The 25,768-nt window shown below is 48.4% G+C and overlaps 1 protein-coding gene across 1 annotated transcript; it reads left to right on the top strand.

Moving 5' to 3' along the window:
* Nucleotides 1-105: 105 nt before the first annotated feature.
* LOC134984620 (zinc finger protein 260-like) lies at nucleotides 106-25,768 on the top strand. The gene is made up of 2 exons (XM_063950165.1): nucleotides 106-263; nucleotides 23,125-25,768. The coding sequence occupies exons 1-2, from the start codon at nucleotides 107-109 to the stop codon at nucleotides 25,023-25,025; spliced, it is 2,058 nt and encodes a 685-aa protein (XP_063806235.1). The 5' UTR covers nucleotide 106; the 3' UTR covers nucleotides 25,026-25,768.

The raw sequence follows: 25,768 nt of genomic DNA, 5'->3' as shown, positions 1-25,768 counted from the left end.
AGAAGAAGAGACGTATGTGACTGATATAACGGCAGAAGATATAGAGGGAGAAGAAGAGGCGTATGTGGCTGATATAAAGGCAGAAGATATAGAGGGAGAAGAAGAGATGTATGTGACTGATATGAAGGCAGAAGATATAGAGGGAGAAGAAGAGACGTATGTGACTGATATAAAGGCAGAAGATATAGAGGGAGAAGAGGAGAAGTATGTGAGGGGTGATCAGCAGTGTAAGGAGGAGGAAATCCCTACAGATATCAGCACAGGTGAGTAATAAACACTTATTACAGAAAAGAGTCACATATTCTCCTTGATCAGTCCCTACAGCAATCTCTTATCTTACACCCTCCTCTGTCAGTACACACTAATGTGGAATATGTATTTCTGCTGCGGGGTACACTGGGCTCCACAGGGAATGACATTGGGGTGTAGAGTAGGCTCTTGATCCGAGGCACCAACAGGCTCAAATCTTTGACCTTCTTCCCAGAATGCATAGTGCCGCCTCCTCTATAACCCCACCTTTGTGCACAGAAGCTCAGTTTTGTAGTTGGTGCCATGCAGTAAGCAGGCATACAACAGGGGGGCTGCAGCCCTAGGAAAAAGCTTTTTAAAGAAATTCACGCCTCACAAGAAGATGCTGGCTCGCTACCCCCTCGCTGCGGAGCGAAGTAAAAATTGGGAATCACACCCGCCAGTGGATTCGCAGGTGGCGCAGCTGGTGGTATCCTCAGCTCTGCCCGTAACTATTGTCACGTCCCTGAGAGAGCCGACGGATAAGCGTGTGGAGGGTTGTTTAAATGCAATTTACACTCTAAGTGGTGCTGCACATAGGCCCATCATTGCAGCGACATGGGCTGCAGACGCTGTGGAAGCGTGGGCTCAGGAGCTGGAGGCGGAGTTGCCGTCCAATGCTTCTGATCATGCTAGACAATGCTTGTCGTATATTGTCACAGCGTGTCATTACATTAAGGAGGCAGCTTCGGATACAGGTATTCTGGAGGCCAAGGTTTCTACTACGTCCATACTGGCTCGCCGGATTCTATGGTTGCGGTCCTGGTCCGTGGATCTGTCTTCTAAGAAAACCCTGGAGGTACTCCCGTTTAAGGGAGACATTGTTTTCAGAGAAGACCTCCACAAGATAGTGGCTGACTTAGCTTCTGCTAAAACAACGTGTCTACCTAGTACTGCCCCTTCGGTGCCGAAGGCTAAGAGTACTCCCTTTCGCTCCTTTCAACCTTCAGGGAAAGCAAAGGGTCAGGCGTACTCGAAACAGGTTCGCACTTCCAAACCAAATAAGCCCAAACGGGCCTGTGCTACCCGTCAGCCTGCTTCCAAAACTGACAAGCCTGCTGCATGGGGGATCCCAGGGTGGGGGGCCGACTTCTAGGGTATACCTAGGAATGGTTGAAGACCACTTCCGATGCCTGGGTATGGTAAGTCGTCACTTGAGGTTACGCCGTATCCTTCAAAAATCACCCCCCTCAGATTTTGCCTGACAGACATCCATTTGTATCAGGTGAAGGCAAAAACTCTTAATTCGGTGGTACAGTCCCTCCTGGACACAGGAGTGGTAGTACAGGTGCCTCTGGCTCAGAGAGGCAAGGGGTACTATTCACCGCTGATCCTAGTCCCAAAACCGAATGGGTCATCCCGGCCCACTCTCAACCTCAAGTCCTTGAACAAATTTGTGAAGGTCTCCAAGTTTCGTATGGAAACTCTTCGCTCTATTGTTCTGGCATTGGAACCTGGGGATTATATGGTCTCCCTGGACATACAGGATGCTTACCTGCATATTTCCATTGCAATGTCGCATCAGCAATACCTGAGGTTTGCGGTTGGCAACCTCCATTACCAATTTCGGGCGTTACCCTTTGGTTTGACCATGGCTCCGGTCTTCACCAAGGTCATGGTGGTCATGACGGCTGTGCTCCGCCGTCAAGGGGTCAGGATCCTACCGTACCTGGACGACTTGTTGATCCTGGCAAATTTCCCAGAAACTCTCTTACGCCATCTGGATCTGACTATCCAGTTTCTGCAAGCCCACGGGTGGCTCATCAACTGGAAGAAATCTTCCCTGGTCCCTGCTTGGAGCATGGTGCACTTGTTGTCATTGTTCGACACTCACAACCAGCAGTTGTTCTTGTCTCAGGAGAAAGTCATGAAGCATCAGGACAGGATTCGATGCTTCCTATCTCGTCCGCAAGTGTCGATACATTCGGCAATGCAAGTGCTAGGTCTCATGGTGTCTGCTTTAAACATGGTGGAGTATGCTCAATTCCATTCCCGCCCTCTGCAGATGCTGATTCTTGCCAAGTGGGACGGCCTGCCTCACCGGATCAGGTCTCAAATAATCTCCTTGTCTCCGGAGGTCCGTCTGTCACTGAACTGGTGGCTTCAGGACCAACGATTGAGCAGGGGTCGTCCTTTCTGAATCTCCAACTGGTTCCTTCTGACGACGGATGCCAGTCTGAGAGGTTGGGGTCCAGTGTTGGAGCAACACTCCCTTCAGGGTCGGTGGACCAAGGAGGAGTCTCTCCTCCCGATAAACATTCTGGAATTGCGGGCGGTGTTCAACTCATTGAACTTGGCCCCAGCATTTAATACAGAACAGACCTGTTCAAGTACAGTCGGACAACGCCACCATGGTGGCGTACATCAGTCATCAGGGCGGCACTCAAAGCCGCATGGCATTGAGGGAAGTATCACGGATTCTTCAGTGAGCGGAATGTCATCTGCCAGCCATATCGGCAGTGCTCATTCCGGGTGTCCTAAACTGGGAAGCGGACTCTCTCATTCGTCAGGACGTACATGCCGGAGAGTGGAGCCTCCATCCAGAAGTGTTTCAATTCCTCGTGTACAAGTGGGGCCGTCCAGATGGGGACATGATGGCATCTCGACACAATCACAAGGTTCTGGTCTTCGGAGCAAGGACAAGGGATCCTCAAGCAGCGTTCGTGGACGCACTGGCAATTCCATGGAACTTTCGGCTGCTATTAGTGTTCCCTCCGGAAGTTCAAGCAAGAAGAAGAAATACTACTTCTGATCGCTCCAGCGTGGCCCAGATGGCACTGGTTCTCAGACCTTCAGGGTCTATTGATAGAGCGTCCCCTTCTACTTCCGCAGTGCCCAGATTTCCTCGCTCAGGGCCCGATTGGCTTTGCAAGCGTGGTTCTTGAAGCTTCCGTCTTCAAGGCCAAAGGATTTTCTGAGGCGGTCATTCAAACCATGTTGAAGGCCCGGAAACCGACCTCTGTTTGGATTTACCATAGGGTCTGGAATTCTTACTTTGCTTGGTGTGCATCTAACAATTATGATGCTTACAAGTTTAGTACGGCCAAAATTTTGGCCCCTCTACAACAGGGCCTGGACTTGGGCCTTCGTCTGGCCTCCATCAATGTTCATATTTCTGCCTTGTCGGTTTAGTTCCAGAAAAAAAGTGCGACCTTGCCTGATGTGCATACGTTCACTCAGGGTGTGTTGCGGATTCAACCTCCTTATGTCCTGCCTGTGGCTCTATGGGACCTGTCGGTGGTTCTGGAGGCGTTGCGTCTCTGTTTGAGCCTCTTGAATCTGCAGACCTTAAGTGGCTTTCCCTTAAGGTATTGTTTCTGCTGGCTATAGCCTCTGCTAGACGGGTGTCGGATTTGGGTGCCTTGTCTTGTAGGTTACCTTATCTGATTTTTCACTGTGATCGGGCGGTTCTTAGAACACGTCCCGGGTATTTATCGAATCAGGAGATCGTGGTTCCTGCCTTTGCTTCTCCTGACTTGTCTACCAAAGAGAGGTCTTTCGATGTGGTATGGGCTCTCCGTATCTATGTGAAGAGGACAGTTCCCGTCAGGAAGTTGGATTTTCTCTTTGTTCTGTTTGGTTTTCACAAACTTGGCTGGCCTGCTCACAAGCAGACCCTGGCCAGATGGATTAGAATGGTGATTGCACATGCTGATGTACAGGCTGGCCTTCCAGCTCCTGCTACCATAAAGGCCCATTCTACTCGGTCGGTTGGACCTTCTTGGGCGGCCCGCCGTGGTGCGATCCTTGAACAATTGTGCAAGGCGGCTACGTGGTCCTCAGTGAACACGTTCATAAGGTTCTATGCCTTCGATACTGCCGCTTCCCAGGATGCTTCCTTTAGACGCCGGGTTCTTGTGCCCGCTACAGTGCATCCCCTCCCATGAGGAACTGCTTTAGGACATCCCCAATGTCATTCCCTGTGGAGCCCAGTGTACCCCGCAGCAGAAAACGAGATTTATGGTAAGAACTTACCGTTGTTAAATCTCTTTCTGCGAGGTACACTGGGCTCCACAAGGCGCCCACCCTGACACACTTAGCTTCTTTGGGTTGGTATGGTATTAGCCACTGACACTTTCTCCTGTCATGAGAATGTGGTGTATGTGGCTACTAACTGTTGTCTCTTTTCCTGCTACTGCATTGGACTTGTTAACAAAAACTGAGCTCCTGTGTACGGAGGCGGGGTTATAGAGGAGGCGGCGCTATGCTTTCTGGGAAGAAGGTCAAAGTTTTGAGCCTGTTGGTGCCTCGGATCAAGATCCTATTGTACACCCCAATGTAATTCCCTGTGGAGCCCAGGGTACCTCGCAGAAAGAGATTTAACAACGGTAAGTTCTTACCATAAATCTAATTTTTCCCAGCGTGGAGTCAGGAGCCATCAGCCCCTATTATACTCCTGCTCTCCCCCTCACATCATGTCACTGTGTGTTACCAGCCCAGAGATCTGACCAGTCTCCTCCCCACACTCTCTGGTGTATCTAATACATCAGGAGGCATCAGCCCCTATTATACTCCTGCTCTCCCCCTCACATCATGTCACTGTGTGTTACCAGTCCAGAGATCTGACCAGTCTCCTCCCCACACTCTCTGGTGTATCTCATACATCAGGAGCCATCAGCCCCTATTATACTCCTGCTCTCCCCCTCACATCATGTCACTGTGTGTTACCAGCCCAGAGATCTGACCAGTCTCCTCCCCACACTCTCTGGTATATCTCATACATCAGGAGCCATCAGCCCCTATTATACTCCTGCTCTCCCCCTCACATCATGTCACTGTGTGTTACCAGCCCAGAGATCTGACCAGTCTCCTTCCCACACTGTCTGGTGTATCTCATACATCCGGAGCCATCAGCCCCTATTATACTCCTGCTCTCCCACTCACATCATGTCACTGTGTGTTACCAGCCCAGGGATCTGACCAGTCTCCTCCCCACACTCTCTGGTGTATTTCATACATCAGGACCCATCAGTCCCTATTATACTCCTGCTCTCCCCCTCACATCATGTCACTGTGTGTTACCAGCCCAGAGATCTGACCAGTCTCCTTCCCACACTGTCTGGTGTATCTCATACATCCGGAGCCATCAGCCCCTATTATACTCCTGCTCTACCCATCACATCATGTCACTCTGTGTCACCAGCAGCCATACTGTGTGCTAGCAGTACATCTGTCTATAGTATTACATGCCAGGTATTCAATGAGAGTGTCTCTATTAGCACATGCCGGTCTATATATAAACCACTCCTTTTTCTCTAATATCCATAAGGGATACTGGGGACTTTGTATGATGGGGTATAGATGGGGTCCAAAGGAGCCGGTGCACTTTAAAGTTCTTCCACTAGGTGTGCTGGCTTCTCCCCTCTATGCCCCCTCCTACATCCAGTTTAGTAAAATGTGCCCTCAGGAGAGGATGCCACTCTGGAGCACCAGAGGATTTTTCTTCAGTTTATTTTAAACGTTGTTATTGTCGGTATGCTGTTTGAGCAACAGTATAACAGTATACCTGCACAAAGGGAGTTGGGGGAGGCGGTTACCGGTCTCTTCAGGCATCAGAGCCGCTTCCCCGCTGCAGGACCACAGTCCTAAGAGGTTGTTGGTACCGCAGGGCATTGCGCATTAGCAAATGCAATCGCAGCACACCCCTAACAATGCCGGGAGGTAAGAAGAGTGGTGAGTACAAACCGGGGGACCCGCAAGGGGGCGATCGCAGGGGCGGCATACGGACGCTCTATGGAGGAATCCGCTATAGCCCCCCTGTGTACACTGGCAGCGGTGTTGGAAACAGGCATTTATGTTACGTTCTGCACCTGTTATGAGACATTTGCCAGTATAAATGAATGTAGAGCTCCTGCGCCATTACAGGGGTCGGAGCTTCCTTAGAACGGGACCAGCGGCGTTTTGGCGCCTTCCTCTGCTTACAGCTGCAGCAGCAAGTAGACACAGCTCCTCCAGACACTCAGGATACACAGGAAACTGGTACAGGGGTGTAAATAAGGGGGAGAGACGCTATTATACACACTATAGTGTCCTGAAAAGGAAAAGACTCCGGTGTTATACCGTGATACAGACAGCCTGCAGTCTCGCTGAGTCTGCTGGGACTGGGGGTGCTGTTCCTCTCTCTATGTCTCCTTCTCACATACAGTCTGGGCAGGCTTGCTATTCAATATACTTGTCTGTGTGTGAGTGTTTGTCTACTGTAAACATGGTAAAACACCAGTTATGCAGTGTATGTCACACCAGATTCTCTCCCTCTATGGATGGTTCCCTCTCATGTGAACAATGCAGCCAGTCCTCCCAAGTTAGTGAGGAGACTGGGGGGAGGGTCAGGAGCCATCCTAGCCCAGTGCCATAAAAACCATGATGGCAGACATGTCATCCCAGCTCATCAGCTAATCAAAAGACACAACAACTGCAGCAGGCTGTAGCAGACCTAGCTGCAAGGGCAGATAATAAACAGCCCCTTCTCCCTAGTTCAGGGCCACATAAGCGTAGGCTGCCTGATTTACTCTCAGAATCTGAGGACGAGGTGCAGGAGGAGGGGGAGGAATGGGATCCTATTACAGAGGACTCGCCTTCTGCCATACAGCAGTCGTTTTTCTTAGCACAGAAAAAGAAATTAGTGTCACTTTCCCTGATTCTAAGGAACTAGATGACATGTTTTAAGTTAACCTGGAAAAAACCTGATAAAAAATACCAGGTGACAAATCGGTTTCTGCACACTTTCCCATTTACTCCAGAAGGCAGGAAACACTGGGGAGAGCCCCCGGCAGTAGACGTATCAGTCTCTCGCCTATCAAAGAAAGTGCTATTACCAGTCCCTGGCTCCTCTGCATTAAAGGAAAATAGAGACTAAAATAAAATCTATTTCTCTTACGTCCTAGAGGATGCTGGGGACTCCGTAAGGACCATGGGGTATAGACGGGTCCACGGGGAGCCAAGGGAACTTTAAGAATTTTATAGTGTGGGCTGGCTCTTCCCTCTATGCCCCACCTACCAGACTCAGTTTAGAAAATGTGCCCGGAGGAGCTGGTCACAGATAGGAGAGCTCCTGAGGAGTTTTTCTGTTTATTATTTTGCAGGCAGGCTGGGTGTCACCAGCATGTCTGCTTCGTGGGACTTAGGTGGGAGAACGGCCCAACTTCCTGAAGAGTTAATGGTCCCGTTACTCCGCTGACAGGACACTGAGCTCCTGAGGGTCCTACTCGCAATCCCCACGGCGAGCGTACAGACCCGCAGCATGCTGACACCCCTAACAGAGCCAGAAGTAAGAAGAGTGGTGAGTATAATGCTGGCGTCCCAGCTAGTGGTTCACCAGCACAGATGGCGGCACATGGGTAGGAGCGCAGTGCTGCAAGGCTGCGGCTCCAGGCTTTCAGTATACACTGAGGTGTGATCACACTGAGGGGCGAGCTGATAGTCACAATACCCAGGACACTGGCAGATACAGCCTTACAGGGGTCTTACCCATCGTGTAAGCATAAAAAGTACCTCAGGCCAGTATAAAATGCGGGAAGACCGTGCGCCATTAAGGGGGCGGAGCCTTTACTATGAGCAGACCCAGCAGCTCACCAGCGCCATTTTCTCTCTGCAGCTCACACAGAAAGCGCTGCCCCTCCATATCAACTCCAGACTACCTCAGAGGTACCAGGAGGTTATAGAGGGGGGGCAGCAGTTATATCCTTACAAATACCCTACTAAGGGTATTTAGTCTGTGCCTGGGTGAGTTATTTGTTAGCTGAAGGGGCTCTGTGTGGCTGGTGTCCTCATTCCTCTGTGACTATCTAAAGGGCTCTGTGTGGAATTGTGCTTACTGCATATTCGCCTGTGTGTGTGTGTGTGTGTGTGTGTGTGTGTGTGTGTGTGTGCGTGTGTGTGTGTGTGTGTGTGTGTGTGTGTGTGTGTACCTCACATTACAATGCCCAAGGAGTGTGTTTTCTGTACAGCAGAATGTTTTTCCTCCGCAGGAGGATCACTACAGTGTACTCAGGACAGTGCACATTCTCAGGCTACTGGGTCTGAACCACCATGGTTGGACTCCATAAGGGGGATGATTACTAATATTTCTAACAAACTCTCCCATACTGAGAAGGAGACGCAGTATTTGAGAGAGTCTGTGGCTGACCTGATGAATATAGATTCAGCTCCCACACCAGCGCCTCAAACCTCTCCCATTTATCCACAGAAGTGTACACTGGCCCAGATATTGCAGGCTGACACTGATGACGATGCCTCATATACAGGGGACAGTGAGGTGGATCTGGGGGGGGGGGGTGCAGCTCTTGCTCAAGGGGTGCAGGCTCTGACAGAGGCCATTAGGGATGTATTGAAGATTTCAGAAAAAGTAACAGTAGAAGAGGCAGAATCTTATTTTAATGTAAAAAAGATCCTCAGTTACTTTCCCTGCGTCAAAAGAGTTACGTTCTCTTTTTGAAGAAACTTGGGTAAATCCAGAGAAAAAGTTTAAAATCCCTAAAAGATTTCTCAGCTCATTTCCTTTCCCTCAGGATGATAGGAAGAAATGGGAAAATCCACAGATAGTGGACGCCTCTGTATCTAGATTGTCACGTAAAATTATTTACCTGTCCCAGGCACAGCCTCCTTAAAGGATACGACTGACCGCGGAATTGAGACCACACTCAAATCTCTGTACACAGCTGCTGGGGTGGCCCAAAGACCCACTATTGCTTGTGCGTGGATATCTAGGGCCATTGCAAAATGGTCAGGTAACCTAATTGATGATTTAGATTCTCTGCATAGGAGTGAAATTGAATTACTCTTGCATCACATTCAGGACTGTGCAAACTTTATGGTGGAGGCCATGAAGGAAATTGGCCTGCTCAACGCACGTGTCAGTGTCAGCACGCAGAGGCTTATGGGTACGCCAATAGACTGCGGATGCGGATTCCAGGAGAAGCGTGGAGAGCCTGCCCTTCACAGGTGAGGCCTTGTTCGGGGATGGACTGGATACCTGGATATTCAAGGCGACTGCGGGTAAGTAGACATATCTTCCTTCCGCAGCAACCCCAGCTAGAAAATCATATTCTGCCCCTACGTTGCAGTCCTTTCGGGCAGCAACATTTTAAAAACCGATCCATAGGTTCCTCCACTGCCTTTAGAGGTGGTCGAGGAAAATCCAGAAAACCTGCAACTACAGGTTCTCAAGAACAGAGCTCAGGTTCTACTTCCTGAAAGCCTTCAGCATGACGGTGGACCACACTGCCTGAAGAACAGGCAGGTGGGAGAACGTTTAAAGGATTTCAGTCATATCTGGGGAACATCATGCTTAAATCCCTGGGTCAAAGATCTTATTGCCCATGGATACAGACTGGAGTTTCAAGAACTCCCACCTCACAGATTGTTCAAATCAGGCTTACCAGCTACTCAGGAAGCAAGTACAATCCTGCAACAGGCAATTCAAAAGTTGGTTCAGACACAGGTCATTGTCCCAGTTCCACCTCGGCTACAGAACAAGGGTTATTTCTCTTACGTCCTAGAGGATGCTGGGGACTCCGTAAGGACCATGGGGTATAGACGGGCTCCGCAGGAGATAGGGCACCTAAAAGAACTTTGACTATGGGTGTGCACTGGCTCCTCCCTCTATACCCCTCCTCCAGACCTCAGTTAGATTCTGTGCCCAGAGGAGAAAGGGTACAATGCAGAGAGCTCTCCTGAGTTTTCTGTTTTGAAGAATTTTGTTAGGTTTTTTATTTTCAGGGAGTCCTGTTGGCAACAGGCTCCCTGCATCGTGGGACTCAGGAGAGAGAAGCAGAGCTGGCTTGTCAAGTTGGGCACTATTTCTAAGGCTACTGGGCACCATTAGCTTCAGAGGGAGTCGGAACACAGGTCTCACCTGGGGTTCGTCCCGGAGCCGCGTCGCCGTCCTCCTCACAGATGCCGAATATAGAAGCCAGGTGAGTATGAGAAGGCAGAAGACATCAGGCGGCAGAAGACATCAGATCTTCATGAGGTAAGGCGCGCCATTGCTCCCAGTACACACACACAAGTAGGCACTGAAGGGTGCAGGGCGCAGGGGGGGCGTCTTGGGCAGCAAGTTTCCTCATTTTTTGGCAATATAAAGCAGGATTAGGCTGTGGGACAGTAAATCCTAAAATCCCCCGCCATTTTTTATATAGAATTACTGGGACCGAAGCCCGCCGTCGGGTGGGCGGGGCTTGATCCTCAGCACTAACCAGCGCCATTTTCTCCACAGAAACTGCATGAGATACGCTGGCTCCCTGATCTCTCCCCTGCTGAACTTCACAGGCTGGAAAAAAGAGGGGGGCACATTGGCAACGCAGTGAGTGGGAATTAAGGTTATACAGGTTGAGTCTCCCTTATCCAAAATGCTTGGGACCAGAGGTATTTTGGATATCGGATTCTTCCGTATTTTGGAATAATTGCATACCATAATGAGATATCATGGTGTTGGGACCTAAATCTAAGCACAGAATACATTTATGTTTCATATACACCTTATACACACAGCCTGAAGGTCATTTTAGCCAATATTTTTAATAACTTTGTGCATTAAACAAAGTTTGCGTACATTGAGCCATCAAAAAACAAAGGTTTCATTATCTCACTCCAAAAAGTCCGTATTTCTGAATATTCCATATTTCTGAATATTTGGATATGGGATACTCAACCTGTATATATAAAAAGCGCTATCTGGTATATATATTCCAGTGTTTGGGAGCTGGGTGTGTGCTGGCATTCTCTCTCTCTGTCTCTCCTAAGGGCCTGGTTAGGGTTTTGTCCCATTATAGGATAATCCCTGTGTGTGGGGGGTGTCGGTACGTGTGTGTCGACATGTCTGAGGCGGAAGGCTTCTCCAAGGAGGAGGTGGAGCAAATGAGTGGTGTCCCCCCGTTGGTTGTGCTGACTCAGGAATGGATGGACATGTGGCATATGTTGAATGCAAGTGTGGCATCTTTACATAAAAGGCTTGATAAGGCTGAATTAGGGGGGACATCGGGGTCAATCCTCGGATTGGACCGACTCACAGGACCCGTCGGGGTCTCAAAAGCGTCCCTTAACACAAGACACTACTACCGACACAGATTCTGATTCCAGTGTCGATTATGACGAAGTTAAATTGCACCCTAGGGTGACTAAAACCATTCAGTGTATGATTGTGGCCATAAGGGATGTGTTGCATATTGAGGATGAACCTTCGGTCCCCGACACAAGGGTACACATGTTTAAGGGAAAGAAACAGATTATTAACTTTCCCACATCTCATGAATGAAATGATTTCTTTGGGAAAGCTTGGGAGACTCCGGAAAAGAGACCGCAGATCCCCAAAAGAATTTATATGGCATACCCCTTCCCTAAACAGGACAGGGAGATTTGGGAATCACCCCCCACTGTGGACAAGGCCCTGACGCGCTTGTCCAAGAAAGTGGCGCTATCGTCTCCTGACACAGCGGCCCTTAAGGACCCTGCAGATCGCAGGCAAGAAACTACCTTAAAGTGTATTTATTCTCATACAGGTGCTGTGCCAAGACCGACAATTGCGTCGGCATGGGTGTGTAGCGCAATTGCAGCTTGGACAGATGAGCTGACAGATCACTTTGATAATATGGATAAGGATACTATATTCTTAACTCTAGCCCATATAAAAGACGCAGTCTTATTTATGAGGGATGCTCAAAGGGACATTGGATTGCTAGCTTCTAGGGCCAATACCATGTCTATCTCTGCGAGAAGATCCTTATGGACTCGCCAATGGACGGGTGATGCAGATTCCAAAAAACATATGGAAGTACTACCCTATAAGGGAAATGTATTGTTTGGGGATGGGCTGACGGACCTGGTTTCCACAGCTACAGCAGGTAAATCAAATTTTTTACCATATATTCCCCAACAGTAAAAGAAAGTACAACCCTATCAGATGCAGTCCTTTCAGTCGCACAAGTCCAGAAGAGGTCGGGGATCCTCTTTCCTTGCCAGAGGTAAGGGCAGAGGCAAAAGAGCACCTGTTTCGGCAGGTGCCCAGGAACAAAAGTCCTTCCCGGCTGCTCCAAAAGCCACAGCATGACGCTGGGGCTCTCCTGAGGGAGTCCTCACCGGTGGGGGCACGTCTTCGACTTTTCAGTCAGGCCTGGGTCAGATCAGACCTGAATCCCTGGGTGTTGGAAATAGTTTCCCAGGGTTACAAACTGGAATTCGAAGAGGTGCCCCCGCGCCGATTTTTCAAATCGGCCCTACCAGCTTCCACATCGGAAAGGGATGTAGTGTTAGCTGCAATTCAAACGCTGTGTATACAGCAAGTGATAATCAAGGTTCCCCTGCACCAGCAGGGAAGAGGTTACTACTCAACCCTATTTGTGGTCCCGAAACCGGACGGTTCAGTCAGACCTATTTTGAATCTGAAATCCCTAAACCTGTACATAAAAAGATTCAAATTCAAAATGGAATCACTCAGAGCGATAATAGCCAACATGGAGGAGGGGGAGTTTATGGTGTCTCTGGACATAAAGGATGCGTACCTTCATGTCCCCATATATGCCCCCCATCAGGAATACCTGAGATTCGCTGTACAGGATTGTCATTACCAATTTCAGACGTTGCCGTTTGGACTTTCCACGGCCCCGAGGATTTTCACCAAGATAATGGCGGAGATGATGGTGGTCCTGCGCAAGCATGGAGTCACAATTATCCCATACTTGGACGATCTCCTGATAAAAGCGAGATCAAGAGAGAAATTGCTGAGCAGTGTGGCGCTCTCTCTGAGAGTGCTCCAGCAGATTCTAAATCTACCGAAGTCACAGTTGATTCCGACAACTCGACTACCGTTCCTAAGTATGATACTGGATACGGAACAAATGAAAGTCTTCCTTCCAATAGAGAAAGCCCAGGACATCCAGAACATGGTCAGAGAGCTGCTAAAACCAAAAAGGGTGTCAGTTCACCAATGCACTCGAGTTCTGGGAAAAATGGTGGCGGCCTACGAGGCCATTCCCTTCGGAAGGTTCCATGCGAGGACTTTTCAATGGGACCTTCTGGACAAGTGGTCCGGGTCCCATCTGCACTTACATCGGAAAATAACTCTGTCCCCAGGAGCCAGAGTGTCTCTCCTGTGGTGGTTGCAAAGTGCTCACCTGCTGGAGGGTCGCAGGTTCGGAATTCAGGATTGGATCCTGGTTACCACGGACGCGAGCCTCCGGGGATGGGGAGCGGTCACACAAGGAAAAAAATTTCAGGGACTTTGGTGAGACCAGGAGTCCTGTCTACACATCAATGTGTTGGAACTCAGGGCCCTTCACAACGGCCATCGACAAGCGGAGAGTCTTCTTCAAAACCTACCGGTTCTGATTCAATCAGACAATGTCACAGCAGTGGCTCATGTGAACTGCTGTCGGCTGTCTTCATTCCGGGAGTGGACAACTGGGAAGCAGACTTCCTCAGCAGACACGATCTCCATCCAGGAGAGTGGGGACTTCATCAAGAAGTCTTTGCAGATATAACACGTCTTTGGGGAACTCCTCAAATAGACATGATGGCGTCACGCCTCAACAAAAAACTTCGGAGGTATTGTGCCAGGTCTCGGGACCGTCAGGCATTGGCTGTAGACGCTCTAATAACACCGTGGGTGTTCAAATCGGTCTACGTGTTTCCTCTTCCTCTCATCACAAAAGTGTTGAGGATCATAAGGCAAAGAAGAGTACAGACGATACTCGTTGTCCCGGACTGGCCTCGAATTTGACGGCGGTGTCGTACATAAACCAGCAGGGTGGAACGCAGAGCTGCAATGTTAGAGGTAACAAGAATTCTCCTCTGGGCAGAAAAACACGCTGTGTCATTGTCGGCAATCTTCATTCTGGGAGTAGATAACTGGAAAGCAGACTTCCTCAGCAGAAGTGACCTCCACCAAAGACGGTGGGGCCTCCACCCAGAGGTGTTCGGTGATGTGACAAGTCGGTGGGGAATTCCTCAGATCGACATGATGGCCTCTCATCTCAGCAAGAAGCTCAGGTGGTATTGTTCCAGGTCAAGAGACCCACAAGCAGTGTCGGTGGACGCGCTGGTGACTCAGTGGGTTTACCAGACAGTGTATGTGTTCCCTCCACTTCTGCTCTTCCCAAAAATTCTCAAAATAATCAAAAAGACAAGGATTCAGGAGTTGCTCCTAGAGGATCCGTGGCCTCTTTGCGAGGACCTTCTGCAACAGGGGCCGTTCATCTACCAAGACTTACCACAGCTACTTTTGACGGCATGGAAGTTGAGCGTGAGATTCTAGCCCGGAAAAAGGATCCCGGACAAGGTAATTCCAACCCAGGAAGGGAGTAATGTCTAAGCATTACCATCATATTTGGAAAAAATGTGTCTTGGTGTGAATCCAAGCAGTTTCCTGCGGTGGAGTTTCAACTGAGATGTTTACTTCTCTTCTGGAAGCAAGTGTGGATGTGGGCCTTCACCTGGGCTCTATAAAAGTCCAGATTTCGGCCTCGTCCATTTTCTTCCAGAAACAATTGGCTGCCCTCCCTGACGTTCAGACGTTCTTAAAAAGGGGTTCTGCACATCCAACCGCTCTTTGTGCCTCTTACAGCACCTTGGGATCTTAATGTGGTGTTGCAGTTCCTGCAATCAGATTGGTTTGAGCCTTTACAGGTGGTGTTGGCCTTCGTGTCAGCAAGTGGTGTGTCGAAATTGGGGGCGTTGTCTCATAAGAGCCCCTACTTAATATTCCATGAGGATAGAGCTAAACTCAGAACGCGTCAGCAATTTATTCCTAAGGTTGTGTCGGCTTTTCATATCAACCAACTTATTGTCAGTGGCTACTGACACCTCGGCTACTTCATGGGCCTTGGATGTTGTGAGGGCCTTGAAGGTGTATGTAAAGCGGACAGCTCATCACAGGAAATCGGATGCGCTATTTGTGCTTTATGATCCCAATAAGATTGGGTGTCTAAGCAGACAATTGCTCGCTGGATCAGGCTTACTATCCAGCATGCTTATTCCATGGCAGGATTGCCGGTTTTAAGATCTGTACAGGCCCACTCTACTCATTCAGTGGGTTCTTCCTGGGCGGCTGCCTGGGGTGTCTTGACTTTACAACTTTGCCGAGCGGCTACCTGGTCAGGTTCGAACACGTTTGCGAAGTTCTACAAGTTCGATACGTTGGCCTCTGAGGACCTTTAGTTTGGTCAGTGTGTTCTACAGGAACCTCAGCACTCTCTCACCCGGTTTGGGAGCTTTGGTACATCCCCATGGTACTAAATGGAACCCCAGTATCCTCTAGGATGCAAGAGAAAATAGGATTTTAATTACCTACCGGTAAATCCTTTTCTCGTAATCCGTAGAGAATGCTGGGCGCCCGCCCAGTGCTTTGTGTTTTCCTGCATATTTACTAGGTTAAGTATTGTTGGTTCAGCTGTTGCTGTTCCTGTTCAAGTTTGCTTAGCATGGCTTTCCTCTTGTTATGTGTGTGCTGGTTCCAATCTCACCACTGTCCTTGTATATCCTTCTCTCGAAGTATGTCTGTCTCCCCCGGCACAGTTTCTAGACTGAGTCTGGTAGGAGGGGCATAGAAGGAGGAGCCAGCCCACACTATTAAATTCTTTAAGTGCCCTTGGCTCCTAGTGGACCCGTCTTTACCCCATGGAATGAAATGGACCCCAGCATCCTCTACGGACTACGAGAAAAGGATTTACCGGTAGGTAATTAAAATCCTATTTTACACAGCAGCTGGTGTATCACAAAGACCTGTGAAAGCGGGTTGCTGGATGACACATGCCATTCACACATGGGCGGGTCAAATTCAAGAGGTCCTTGCAGGAGATATTTCCCTGGTAACTACAGTGACTCTCATAAAGCACAATCAGGACAGTGCACGCGTCCTGTGTGACTCTCTCAAGGAGATAGGTGCTATTAACGCTAGGACTACTGCCATGGCAGTGTCTACGCGCAGAGCTTTGTGGCTGCGTCAGTGGATAGCGGACGCAGATACCAAGCGCAGTGTGGAGTCTCTTCCTTTTTCAGGGGAGTGGCCATTCGGGGTTGATTTGGATACGTGAATTTCAAAGGTTACTGCGGGGAAATCCACGTTTCTCCCCTCTGGGGCTCTGCCGGCTAAGCGTTCCTACCCAGGCTGTCTACCCAGTCCTTTCGGACTGCCAGGTTCAGATCAAGAGCCAGATGCACCTGAAACGCGGCGAGAGGCACTAGAGGTAAGACAAAAAAAAAACCAGCTTCCGCAGGTTCTTGGGAACAAAGCACCAGTTCAGTTTCCACTAGGGCCTCAGCATGATGGTGACCCCCCATCCTGATGGGATCTCGAGGTGGGAGTTCGAATGCATTACTTCAACCGCATCTGGGAAAGCTCCTGCCAGGATGCCTGGATAAAGTGATCCCATTTCTCAGGACTACAAGCTGGAGTTAAACAGTTCTCCTCCCCAACGATTTTTCAAATCAAGCTTACCAGTTTAGGAAGATACATGAGTTACGCTGCAACAGGCCATGCTAAAGTAGGCCCAGTCCCAAGTCATTGTTCCAGTGCCACTACAACAGGGAAAGGGTTACTACTCCAACCTGTTTGTGGTACCAAAACCGGATGGTTCAGTAAAGCCCATTTTGAATCTAAAATCCTTGAACCCTTATCTAAAGGTTTTCAAGTTCAAGATGGAATCCTTGTGAGCAGTGATTGCGGATCTGGAAGAACAGGAGTTCATGGATATAGAGGACGCTTATCTCCATATCCCGATTTGGCCGCCTCACCAGTCTTACCTACGGTTTGCCCTGCTGAACGATCACTACCAGTTCCAGGCGCTACCCTTCGGCCTGTCCACAGCTCTGAGGGTCTTCACAAAGGTGATGGCAGAGATAATGTTCCAGCTCTGAGTCTAGGGGATCAGTATTGTCCCTTACCTAGACGAGCTCTTGATAAAGGCTAGATCCAGGGAGCTTCTGTTGCTCAATATAGGCCGCACTATTCAGCTTCTGTCACATCATAGGTGGATCCCACCTGGAGCCTACTCAGCAGCTCCTATTACTGGGAATGTTTCTCAATGCAGTGGCTCAGAAAGTATTCCTCCTAGAGGACAAGGCAAGGACGCTCCAGGATGTGGTCCGAGCGGTTCTACGACTGAATCGGATCTCCATCCATCTTTGCATAAGATTGTTGGTAAAGATCTAAGCCTCATACGAGGCGATCCAGTATGGAAGGTTCCATGCCAGAACATTTTAATTGGATCTCCTGAGCTAATGGTCCGGTTCACATCTTCAGATACCCCGGATCATACATTACCGTTCAAAAGTTTGGGGTCACTTAGAAATGTCCTTTTTTTTATTTTTTTTAAGGAAAAGCACTGTTTTTTTCAATGAAGATAACATTAAATTAATCAGAAATATACTCTATACATTGTTGATGTGGTAAATGACTGTACTAGCTGCAAACGTCTGGTTTTTAATGGAATATCTACAGAGTTGTATAGAGGCCCATTTCCAGCAACCATCACTCCAGTGTTCTAATGGAGGTTAGGGTTAGGTTGTGGGTAAGGGGGGTTAAGTTTAGGCACTGCTGGGGGGAGGTTAGGGTTAGGCTGTGGGTAAGGGGGGTTAGGTTTAGGCACTGCTGGGGAGAGGTCCGGTTAGGCTGTGGGTAAGGGTGGTTAGGTTTAGGCACTGTTGGGTGGAGGTTAGGGTTAGGCTGTGGGTAAGGGTGGCTAGGTTTAGGCACTGTTGGGTGGAGGTTAGGGTTAGGCTGTGGGTAAGGGGGGCTTAGGTTTAGGCACTGCTGGGGGGAGGTTAGGTTTAGGCTGTGGGTAAGGGGGGTTAGGTTTAGGCACTGCTGGGGGGAGGTTAGGGTTAGTCTGTGGGTAAGGGGGGGCTAGGTTTAAGCATTGCTGGGGGGAAGTTAGGGTTAGGCTGTGGGTAAGGGGGGGTTAGGTTTAGGCAATGCTGGGGGGGATATGTTTAGGCTGTGAGTAAGGGGGGGTAGGTTTAGTCACTGCTGGGGGGAGGTTAGGTTTAGGCTGTGGATAAGGAGGGTTAGGTTTAGGCACTGCTGGGGGGAGGTTAGGTTTAGGCTGTGAGTAAGGGGGGTTAGGTTTAGGCTGTGGGTAAGGGGGGGTAGGTTTAGTCACTGCTGGGGGGAGGTTAGGTTTAGGCTGTGGATAAGGAGGGTTAGGTTTAGGCACTGCTGGGGGGAGGTTAGGTTTAGGCTGTGAGTAAGGGGGGTTAGGGTTAGGCTGTGGGTAAGGGGGGGTTAGGTTTAGGCAATGCTGGGGGAGGATATGTTTAGGCTGTGAGTAAGGGGGGTAGGTTTAGTCACTGCTGGGGGGAGGTTAGGTTTAGGCTGTGGATAAGGAGGGTTAGGTTTAGGCACTGCTGGGGTAGGTTAGGTTTAGGCTGTGGGTAAGGAGGGTTATGTTTATGCACTGCTGGGGGGAGGTTAGGTTTAGGCTGTGGGTAAGGGGGTAGGTTTAGGCACTGCTGGGGGGAGGTTAGGGTTAGGCTGTGGGTAAGGGGGTTAGGTTTAGGCACTGCTGGGGGGAGGTTAGGGTTAGGCTGTGGGTAAGGGGGGTTAGGTTTAGGCACTGCTGGGGGGAGGTTAGGTTTAGGCTGTGGGTAAGGGGGGTTAGGTTTAGGCACTGCTGGGGGAAGGTTAGGGTTAGGCTGTGGGTAAGGGGGTTAGGTTTAGGCACTGCTGGGGGGAGGTTAGGGTTAGACTGTGGGTAAGGGGGGTTAGGTTTAGGCACTGCTGGGGGGAGGTTAGGGTTAGGCTGTGGGTAAGGGGGGTTAGGTTTAGGCACTGCTGGGGGGAGGTTAGGGTTAGGCTGTGGGTAAGGGGGTTAGGTTTAGGCACTGCTGGGGGGAGGTTAGGGTTAGGCTGTGGGTAAGGGGGTTAGGTTTAGGCACTGCTGGGGGGAGGTTAGGGTTAGGCTTAGGCTGTGGGTAAGGGGGTTAGGTTTAGGCACTGCTGGGGGGAGGTTAGGGTTAGGCTGTGGGTAAGGGGGTTAGGTTTAGGCACTGCTGGGGGGAGGTTAGGGTTAGGCTTAGGCTGTGGGTAAGGGGGTTAGGTTTAGGCACTGCTGTGTGGAGGTTAGGGTTAGGCTGTGTGTGGGAGGGTTAGACGTAGGCAGTGCTGCGATTTAGGATGCCGGTGTGGTTTCTCATTTCTAGCCTTATATGATGTAGCCCGGGCTCAGATCACTTGTATAAATACTTTTGACGGAAGCAGACGTTTTAGGCAGCTTGACAGGATTATCCCAGAAGTAACGGGTGTACCACAGGTAGCAGCAGTGCCTGCACAATTGATTCATGTTATAGTCTCATAGATCCTTAGCTTATTTGTGAATGGCGCTGGGAATATCAGGGAAACTTACTGTAGTGGATGCCTGAAACAACCACTGAGGTCGGGCTACAAGCCCATGACACTCCCAGAAGACACACAAGGCATGCAAGGAAAGCCACCACCCAAGCTCAGCCACCCGCTCCTAGGCTACTTACCCTACACCACAGCACTTACGCTGTCTCCGGCGTTCACCTCACACCTTCAGCACAGCGTAGAGCAGCCGTGGAGCCGTCTTGACTTTCTGCCCGGCCCCTGTGTGAATCCGCGGCTGCATGTGACTAGGAGGAGGAGGCACCGCCAGAGGACTGGTAGTGGTAAGGCTCCACCTCCTCTTTTACAGGCAGGAAGCACAGTCAATTGAGAGCCAGGAATTGGCTGCAGCGGAGCGCGTCCTCGGGGACCCACACGTTTTTGAAAAGTGAGTCCCCGTCCTCAGATCTGGGTAAAATACACACTATAACACGTATTTGCGTACACTGTGTGTGTGTGTGTGTGTGTGTGTGTGTGTATATGTGTGTGTATATATATATATATATATATATTAAGCAACAATGTGGGTCATTCCGAGTTCGCAAGCAGCTTTCGTTCGTTGCGCAGCGATCAGGCAAAAAAAACGGCACTTCTGCGCATGCGCAATGCGCACGCACGGCGTTCTTTTACAACGATTGATGTAGTTTCACACAAGGTATAGCGACACTTTTCAGTCGCACTGCTGGCCGCAGAGTGATTGACAGGAAGAGGGCATTACTGGGTGTCAACTGACCATTTTCAGGGAGTGTTCAAAAAAAACGCAGGCGTGCCAGGAAAAATGCAGGTGTAGCTGGCCGAACGCAGGGCGTGTTTGTGACATCAAAACAAAAACTGAACAGTCTGAAGTGATCGCAAGCTAGGAGTAGTGTCTGAAGCTACCCTGAAGCTGCACAAAAAAATATTGTAGCCGCGCTGCGATCCTTTCGATCGCACTTCTGCTAAGTTAACATAAACTCCCAGAGAGTGGCGGCTTAGCGTTTGCACGGCTGCTAAAAACAGCTAGCGAATGAACAACTCGAAATGAGGGCCAATGTGTATAGTGTATTTGAATTGTATTTAAGGTGGAATGCACTTGGTTGTGTGTCCCAGGAGGGGGGAATCCATTACTGTGTAGGCCAGGCATGTCCAAACTGCTGCCCTCCAGCTGTTGAGAAACTATACATCCCAGCATGCCCTGACACAGCTTTAGCATTCTCTGACAGCAAAACTGTCAGGGCTTGCTGGGATATGTAGTTTCACAACAGCTGGAGGGCCGCAATTTGGACATGCCTGGTGTAGGCTGGTGGATTCCCCCAGTACTTTCCCCCAAAAATGGAATGCCTTCCTCTCTAGCCTCCCACATGGAGGTATCATAGGGAGAGAGAGGAGCAGCTCAGCTTTAAAACAAGCCGAGTGGTTTTCTGGAGCTCCATAGGTATCACCTTTGATGGGCAGGAAAGCATGACCGGGGATTTAGGCTGACCATTTCTGGAGCCCAATTTTAGGCTGGAGATGGTGAGCTGGGTACCCGGGCAGATTCCTGGAAGTAGTTTAGATGGGAAAACTTCCCCCAGCCTAGACTGAGCGCCACCAGGGCGGATACCAATCCTCCAGGATGGGACGGTCAAAGGAGAGTGACTACTCCCTACCGTCCATAGAGAACAATGTTAGCTGTGCATGTCGCCAAGGCATGCACATCACATGGATAAACATTGATTGGTTGAGAACAGCACGGTGGACTTACCCCCTGTGGTATGTGTATTGGCGTAAGATAAAAAGAGGAGGGCTGTGAGCCTCCAGAGGTATTATACCATTTTCACTCTTAAAAATAAGAGAAACCGCGCTGTTACTGGGATTTTTTGTGTCTGAGCAGCCCTGAGCAAAAAAAAGGATACTGACAATGTGTTTAAGAACAAGGCGCTTGTAACAGTGTATAAAGTGTATTGCAGCGGTCATCTTGAGGCAGATGTTTATTCACCCAGTCTTAAAAAAAGACTGTTCCCTATTGCTAGTGGCAACACCAATACAGCAAGATGTTTACAGCAGAGTGAAAATGGTAATGTGTTTAAGAACAAGGCGCTTGTAACAGTGTATAAAGTGTATTGCAACAAATAATTGTTGCAATACTGCAGTGCAATACCTGTAATAATAAAAAGGATTAGTAAATGTTTACAGCCCCTTTTGTATTTTTTATTGGTCCTGCCGGATATCTGTATTACCGGCTCGTAGCTCCGTTAATGTCTCTGTGCAGGATGGCAAGAAAAACCTATCTGTCCCTATACTACCCACCTTGTACTTGGCGGAGGTGGAACGGGATCTTCACTCCTGGCTGTTATTTCTCCGCAAACAGCTGTTTGTTTTAGCCGCGTCTCCTGTGTGCCGAGCTGTGCGGCTGCAGACGCTCGGGATCCCGGCTTGTAGGGACGGACGGAGGATATCTTCTTATGTGCGCTCTGTGTGGCTGAGAGTGCACAGACCGTGTGAATGCTTCAAACACGTTTCGGGCTGCACGCCCTTTATCGAGGATATCACTGGTTTAGCCTATCTTGTTATTTATAAAAAACTTTATTGAACAATTGTTAAAAAATGGGGGAATCCCCCCCCCCCCCCCCCCGGAAGTGAGGTAAAAAAAAAAGTGCGGTTTGCAAATGGCCCAGTTAAGTGTTATTTATCTGCTGGAGTGATAATAGATTGGGTCTTAGTCCCAGCGGCAGCTGAGAGCTATCAGGTAGGGTAGATAAGAAGCCACTTAGTGAGGAGAGCTCCAGAAAGCACCTCTGGATGGACTCAGGCCCCTCTTATTTATTATTTTATATGCTAGCAGGGGTGACAGGTGTGGTACATCCCTGCAAAGGCAGATCCAATCTCTTTCTCATCAGACTCTGCTGTCTTCCCTGCACTCTCACTCAGATGTTCACTGCTGCCAGTAGCACACGTATGAGAAGCAGAAGTATGGCGGCAGCTGTATAGATCCTGATATGTAATTCTCTATATCATACTTACCGTACACACATCATCCTTATTACTATTGAGAATATAGAGGTAAGACACTGATGATGGGGGTGTAACAGTGGATTATAACCTAGCAGATGATGATGATTACAGGATATCATATGGTGTATTGCATGTAAAGTACCTTGTTCCACACCTACTCTGCTGTAGCAATATATCTTATATAAGGGTGAGTAACACATGTACAGGCTTACCAGCGTATGAGCACACACATAAAGGAATGCTACCTTACCAATGCTTCCAGGAGTAACGTTAGGAGACATTTCTCTGATCCATCAGCTCATATGACTGATGTTATTGTTCATCTAGAATCTCCAATTCATACGATATGTTCCCCATCCATTGTTTTACATTGGTGCTGACATAGGACTTAGCGAGTGACTACATCTCCATTTATACTTCATGGTTAGTTACCAGTACAAGAGAGAGAGAGATATATCTAAGTCTTATTATAATATTACATTTGTTATTGTGTGTTCTCATTTTTGTATTTCTATAATGTATTTTATTTCCAGCAGGTGGACACACAAGCAGGAATATCTCAGAAGGACATCTAATGTTATCCCCGGATTGTGACATAAAAGATGACAGTAGACAGGATTCTCCAGGAGATAACCCCATTACCCCAATTATACATCCAGCTCTATCAGCTGATCCCTCTGATCCTGGGAAATGTTCTCCTGATCACTCTGATATAGGTGCATCTGTTACAGCTCTGACAGTAGATACAGTGTTTCCATGTTCTATAGATGCCAAATGTATTACACAGAACACAAAGCTTATCACCCATCAGGCAGCTAAGGCAGGTGAGAGGCCATTTCCATGTTCTGAGTGTGGAAAATGTTTTACATACAAGTCAGCTCTTGTTACACATCAGGGAAGACACACAGGTGAGAGGCCATTTTCATGCTCTGCGTGCGGGAAATGTTTTACCCGGAACTCACAACTTGTTACACATCAGCGAAGTCACACAGGTGAGAATCCATTTCCATGTTCTGAGTGCGGGAACTGTTTTACATACAAATCACTTCTAATACATAAGAGATTGCATACAAGTGAGAAACCATATTCCTGTTCTGAGTGTGGGAAATGTTTTACATACAAATCAAGTCTTGATGCACATAAGAGTAGTCACACAGGTGAGAGGCCATTTCCATGTTCTGAGTGTGGGAAACATTTTGCACATAAATCACAACTTGCTAGACATCAGAGAAGTCACACAGGTGAGAGGCCATTTCCATGTTCTGAGTGTGGGAAATGTTTTATCTGGAAATCACAACTTGTTACACATCAGCTAAGTCACACAGGTGAGAAGCCATTTCCATGTTCTGAGTGTGGGAAATGTTTTGCCCGGAAATCACAACTTGTTAGACATCAGCTAAGTCACACAGGTGAGAAGCCATTTCCATGTTCTGAGTGTGGGAAATGTTTTGCAGACAAAATAGAGCTTGTTAGACATCAGAGAAGTCACACAGGTGAGAAGCCATTTTCTTGCTCTGAGTGTGAGAAATGTTTTTCACGGAAATCACAACTTGTTAGACATCAGCTAAGTCACACAGGTGAGAGGCCATTTCCATGTTCTGAGTGTGGGAAATGTTTTGCCCGGAAATCAGATCTTGTTAAACATCAGAGAAGTCACACAGGTGAGAAGCCATTTTCTTGCTCTGAGTGTGGGAAATGTTTTACACAGAAATCATATCTTGTTATACATCACAGAAGTCACACAGGTGAGAAGCCATTTCCATGTTCGGAGTGTGGGAAATGTTTTGCAGACAAACCAGATCTTGTTAGACATCAGAGAAGTCACACAGGTGAGAAGCCATTTCCATGTTCTGAGTGTGGGAAATGTTTTGCCCGGAAATCACAACTTGTTAGACATCAGCTAAGTCACACAGGTGAGAAGCCATTTCCATGTTCTGAGTGTGGGAAATGTTTTGCAGACAAAATAGAGCTTGTTAGACATCAGAGAAGTCACACAGGTGAGAAGCCATTTTCTTGCTCTGAGTGTGAGAAATGTTTTTCACGGAAATCACAACTTGTTAGACATCAGCTAAGTCACACAGGTGAGAAGCCATTTCCATGTTCTGAGTGTGGGAAATGTTTTGCCCGGAAATCAGATCTTGTTAAACATCAGAGAAGTCACACAGGTGAGAAGCCATATTCCTGTTCTGAGTGTGGGAAATGTTTTACACAGATATCAGATCTTGTTAAACATCAGAGAAGTCACACAGGTGAGAAGCCATTTTCTTGCTCTGAGTGTGGGAAATGTTTTACACAGAAATCATGTCTTGTTATACATCACAGAAGTCACACAGGTGAGAAGCCATTTCCATGTTCTGAGTGTGGGAAATGTTTTACACAGAAATCATATCTTGTTACACACCAGAGAAGTCACACAGGTGAGAAGCAATTTTAATCTTCTGGAGTATACTTATCATTGCCATGCGTTGTTCTTCAAGGTTCTTATTCTTATCTTATGTCCTGTGCTTTTTGCAATATACATGCTACCACTGGGTGAAATAATCAGATGTCATGCCCTCATCTACCACTGCTATGCAGATGATCTGTCTTTTGCTCTGGGTACTGAGAACCCAGTACCAATCCTAAATGTCTCGCTGAGCTCCAGGTGTGGGTGATGCCAGTTGGCTGTGACTCAATCCTGGTGAAACAGGTCCTTATGCTAGTTCGCCAACAAAGGACAGGGCTACAGCTCTGCTTTGTTACCAACCAGACTTACACTTGGGGGTTCAGGTTTACAAAATGCTGGTCATGTGCAGAATCTTAGTGTCCTGGATGGTGGAGGTATCAGCCACAATCAGATCCTCATCTGAGGAACATAGCCAGACTCCAGCACTTTATTCCCTCAGAAGATCTACCTACAGTCATACATGCACTTGTATCATCACACATAGACTACTGACATTTGTGGATTTAAATAAGTACATCAGGAAATTATCCATCAAGAAATTCTTTTTGAATAAAGAACATAATGGAGAAGTGGAAGAGGCATCGGATGAGGGGACTCATTTTAGACCTAAATCCATATTTAACCCCACCCACATGAGGGGAAGCTTTTTGGACACTTTCCTCAATCTCTGCATCAATGATGTACAAAATTTGAGTCATAAGGACATCAAACAAAATTGGACCAGAAAAGAG

Source organism: Pseudophryne corroboree (genome assembly GCF_028390025.1).
Source record: "Pseudophryne corroboree isolate aPseCor3 chromosome 3 unlocalized genomic scaffold, aPseCor3.hap2 SUPER_3_unloc_7, whole genome shotgun sequence".
Classification (NCBI taxonomy): Eukaryota; Metazoa; Chordata; class Amphibia; order Anura; family Myobatrachidae; genus Pseudophryne; species Pseudophryne corroboree.
Note: the sequence above shows the minus strand (reverse complement) of the source record. Positions and strands in the feature narration are given on the sequence as shown.